This window comes from Petaurus breviceps, unplaced genomic scaffold (genome assembly GCF_028583685.1).
Source record: "Petaurus breviceps papuanus isolate PSGF00001 unplaced genomic scaffold, PetGlider_PUasm1.0 173, whole genome shotgun sequence".
Taxonomy (NCBI): Eukaryota; Metazoa; Chordata; class Mammalia; order Diprotodontia; family Petauridae; genus Petaurus; species Petaurus breviceps.
Genome location: NW_027185759.1, coordinates 977,869 through 982,611, shown reverse-complemented (window position 1 = coordinate 982,611; position 4,743 = coordinate 977,869). Strand labels below are relative to the sequence as shown.

At 56.3% G+C, this 4,743-nt stretch overlaps 1 protein-coding gene across 2 annotated transcripts in view; it reads right to left on the bottom strand.

Annotated features, from left to right (window-relative positions):
- The window catches only part of ATP2A3 (ATPase sarcoplasmic/endoplasmic reticulum Ca2+ transporting 3), a 104,598-nt gene that overhangs the window by 71,491 nt on the left and 28,364 nt on the right, over positions 1–4,743 (bottom strand). For both annotated transcript variants that reach the window (XM_069083261.1, XM_069083262.1), the window contains exons 2-3: positions 3,771–3,788; positions 2,575–2,657 (exon numbers count right to left, since the gene is read on the bottom strand). In XM_069083261.1, the coding sequence (XP_068939362.1) occupies positions 2,575–2,657; positions 3,771–3,788 (101 nt within the window). The remainder of the gene's footprint in view (positions 1–2,574; positions 2,658–3,770; positions 3,789–4,743) is intronic.

Here is a 4,743-nt window from a genome sequence, read left to right as displayed (position 1 = left end):
ACAGAGACACAGACACTAACACAGACAGTGACAAAAATCAGCACAGATACAAATTCAGACACAGACATGGACATAGATAACAGCACAGACATTGACAAAGACCAGCACAGACACAGAGACACAGACATTGACACAGACACAGACACCAACACAGATTCAGACACAGACTTGACATAGACACAGATACAAACAGACATACAGATAGACACAAACACCATCACAGACCTATGGACAGACAGACACCAACAGAGACACAGACAGGCACATTCATGTGGTCACAGCACCAGGCTGGGGACAAAGACATTCTCAAGAGCTCTCCCTCCTTGGGCATTATCCCTGAGGGGGACACAGACACAGGGCTCTCCTCAGTCTCCCTGCCTGCCTTCTTGGAACTCTCCACTTTATTCTCTCCTCTGTATCAGTATATCAAGCTATGTCTCTTCTATGATGCCCAACTCTGTGTTGGGCCTAGTGGGGGGTGCCACAGTCCCTGCTTCAAGGAGATCACAGTCCATTTGGAGAGGCAAGACACAGACACTAAATAATAAAAAGCCAGCTGTGGGTCCATTTGCTCACACGGTATTTCACAGGACCCTAGACCCTAGGTTAAAGCTGAAAGGGACCCCAGAGGTCCCAGTCTAACCCCTTCATTTTTCAGATGAGGAAACTGAGGCTTCCAAGAGGTCCAGGGCCTCACCTGAGGTCATACAGACAGTAAGTGGCAGAGCCAGGATTTGAAACCAGTTCTTTGGACCCCCAACTTAGTGCTCTTCCCACAAGACAGCAGAGGAGGCCATGGAATGGGGAGAGCCTGTGGAGATGGTGCCAGGGCTAGAAGGCCAATCAAGGGTCACGTCAGTGAAAACAGAGGCAGGAGCTCAGGCTCAGGCATGATACCAATCGCCCCCTCCCTTCCCCCCACAGCAGTGACTGACTCCTGATACCTTTGGGGCCGGTCTGGCCAGGGAGCAACATTGGGAACAGAGCCCAAGTCAGGGAGAGGGAGGATGCCCTGCTGTGGGGCGAGCGTGCTCAGCAAGCTTTACTGCACCAGGTGCTGAGGCTATAACGGCAGAGTGAGGCCATCCCTGCCCACCGGAGTTTGCAGTACATCCATAGACATTCATTAAGCACCTGCCTTGTGCCAGACTCTGGACCAAGCACTGGGGACAGGCCCTGCCCTCAAGGAGCTCATAGTCAAATTGAGCAAATAACACAGAGAAAACCAAATATAAAGGAAAGTAACTGGCACGGGGGAGGGGGAGGGAGAGGGAGAGGGGTGAGCTTCAGGAAGAAGGCACTGAAGAGCTTTACAGGAAGATGGAGCTTCTAAGAGGCAGAGGGGAGGAGGGAGGGCACCCCAGGCACATGGCACAGCAAAGGCAAAGGCACTGAGACAGGAGATGTCCCATGGAAGGTCAAATGAGAGACTGTTTGTAAAGCACTTAACACAGCGTCTGCACATAGTAAGCACTTCATAAAAACTTGTTCAGAGGAAGTAAAAAAGCAGCAGCAACAAATTTAGTTAGACTGGTGAGTGATGTGCAATACAGTCAGGGAGCTCTTCTGGAGCCCCATGGTGAAGGAATTAATATCTGATCCTGAGGCAATAGGGAGCCAGGGAGCTTAAAGAGTGGGGGAGGAAATCCCTGTGCATCCGTGGGGAGGGTTGGAGGGCACAGGGTTGTGCCTGTGAGCATGGAGAGAAGGGCATATGCTTAGTGACTGGCCCAGAGGCTGGGGCAAGGGGGCAGGGACCAGAGCCAGAAGCCTGGTGCTGCTTGGAAGGACAGGGGCCCCCAAAGCCCCTTTCTTCTGTGGGCTAGAGAGATTGGAAATGATCAGGGCTACAGCAACATCCTCCATCCACAAGGTTAAAGGCCGTCAGCTGCTGGGTCTGGGACCCCACAGCAAAGCAGCAGTGGGAGGGGCAGGGCTAGAGGGGAGGGGAGGGGCATTTGCATCTCTTTGCCTGTTAACTGGCCTTGTTTGCCTGGGACTTGGGCTTCTGCACAATCTGCCACCCAGAGCTTTCTTATTCCTCTGGAACATGACCTGCCCCACCCTCCAGAGAGCCTCTTATTTCCCAGGCAAATGGACTGTTTCTGCCTGTCCCCAGAGCTCCCACACCTGGCCAGGTTGATGGCAGATGCCCATGCTAACGCGGGGGGGGGGGGGAGAAGCAGAGAGGTGACTGCCAATGTCTGACACATAAGCGCTCCCTGATTGACAGCTTGCAGGGAGAGGTCATGGGGGGACATCAGAAGGCTTGGGAGCCCGGGAGCCCATCGTCTGGGGGAGGGTCCGCCCAAGCTGGCCTACAGAGCACCCCAACCTTCCTCAGCCCTGGAAACAGGGCCCAGGACCAGTCTAGGATTTCCTCTACAATACCAAGGAAGGCAGGAGAGGGGAGAGTCAGGGAGGCCAGGCAGCAGCGGGGCGGGGCAGAGTTGAGAGGGCAATGCTTTGGCTTGGCCACTCACTTGCATGGCCCGGCCCTAGGAGGGGGCCCTCTGACTCCCAGGAAATGCATCCAGCAATCCCTCCCCGACCCAGCCCAGTGGCCATACTCACAAAGGACACGAAAGCAGCCAGCAGGAGGATGCGGACCAGGAGGTCCTCGAACTGCTCCAGGACCAGCTCCCACAGGGACTTCCCTGCAGAGAGAAGGGACCCGAGTCCAAATGCCACCTGGACAGCCCCTCCTGCCCAGGGCTGCCAGGCCGAGTTTCTCCCCAGGGCTCCCTCAGGCCTGCCGCCAGCCCCAACACACAGGGCCATTGGATGTCTGTTTCTAAAGCATTAGAGTCCTGGACCAGAGTAGGGAAGAGCCGAGTTCCAGTACCGCCCCCAGTACTCAGTAGCTTTGTGGCCCTGTTAGCCCGTCTCAGCCTAAGCTTCCTTCCTATAAATGGGGCTGCCAATAGCTCTGCCTCCTAGGCCTAGGGTGAGGCCGCGGGTCAGCATCCTACGGAGCTCAGGGAATGGGCATGGCCATTCTGCTCAGATTATGATTGCAGGGCTAGTGATGCTCTGGCTTCTGACCTGATCCCTCAGTCCTGCTCCCTTCTGATAAAGCCAAACCCGCAGTGTAGACCCCACCTCTCCTCTCTGAAGAGGAGGGAGGTGTTTCATCATCAGGTCTCCAGAGCTAAGACCTACTACAGCAACTTCCTGAGGAGTCGAGGCTGGCCCAAGCCCAGGGCCCTCTTGCATCCCTGATCACAGTGACCTGCCCCCCCTCCCCCCAACCCTGGCCAAGGCCGGGATTAGGAAGGCTTGGAGAGGTGAAAGCCCCTCTCCATAGCAAGTCAGCCAAACCTCTGTGGGAGGGGGTAGATGAGATGTCCAGGCCAAGGCCAGGGAAGGGCCCCACAAGGCACCAGGTCGGGCTCCCCAGGACCTGCCCATGGCTGTGCCCCCCAGGGCTCCCCAGGACCTTCCCATGGACGTGCCCCCCCAGGGTTCTCCAGGCTGGGCTCCCCAGAACCTGCCCATGGCCGTGCCCCCTCAGGACTTCCCAGGACCTGCCCATGGCCTGCCCCCCCAGGGCTCCCCAGGACTTGCCCATGGCCGTGCCCCTTCAGGGCTCCCCAGGACCTGCCTGTGGCCGTGTCCCCCCCAGGGCTCCCCAGGGCCTGTCCATGACCATGCCCCCAGGGTTCCCAGGACCTGCCTATAGCTGTGCCCCCCCCCCCAAGGCTCCCATTCCCACTGGGTCAGGGATGGACATCTGAGTTCACAGAGAACCTTTGGTTCTACTTACGCACCTTCCTCAGCTGGGAGTTCTGGGGGTTTTCAGCCGAGGTGCAGGAAGGAAACCGGCAAAGAGAAGAGATGAATGTTAGTGAGCAAGGCAGTGAGGGAGAGGCGCGGTCAGCCCTGCCCTCTGCAGCTTCCAGGTAGGTGCCCCCATCACCATGAGGGAAGCCTAGGAGAAAGGCAGCAGGCTGCTAGGGGGCGCCACACTCACAGAGTAGGAAGCCCTGAGTTCAAATCTCACCCCTGGTGTTTACAAGCTGTGGGACTATGGGTTAGTCACTTCCCTCCTCTCTGTCTCAGTTTCCTTATCTGTGAAATGGGTATCATGACAGCACCTGCCTTGTAGAGTCAGGCTTATGAAGGGCCTGCATACAGCAGGCATTTAATAAATTTCTTCCTATGGAAGACAAAAAGGGAGGAACCACCTTGGAGGGGCAATCTGGGGCAGCTTCATGGGGGTAGTGGCCTGGGAGCAGCCCTTGGAAGGAGAAGTGTCTCCTCTCCACAAGGGTCACAGACTTCCCACCTGTCCCCCCTGCCACCCTCCCCCAGGCACAGAAAGGGGCCCCTTGTCAAGACACTCCTGCTATGAAAGAAAATCAAAATAACACATCTCTTAAAACATTCAAAATCTCCAACTCCAGAGAATGAAAAGCTTTTCAAATGCATTGCAGTGGGAGAAGAAAGCCTTGAGTGGGGGCCCCCAGTGCCCTCCAGGCCAAGCTTTCTGCCCCTCCCTGTGTTCAAAGGTCATCCGCTGACCACTCCATTAGAAACAAGGAGTATTTCTACCTAACTCTCTGGGCACTGTGGGCAGGGGCCAACAAGGAAGGAAATGCCCTCTAGAGTCATGGCAAGGGCCCCATGTGCCCTGAGAGCATCACAGTTCCCAGAAGAGCTGGACCTGACAAAGCAGTTTCTGGACTTACCAGAGCTTGGTCTTGTGGACTATCGAATCCGATAGTCCACATCCCCCCCCCC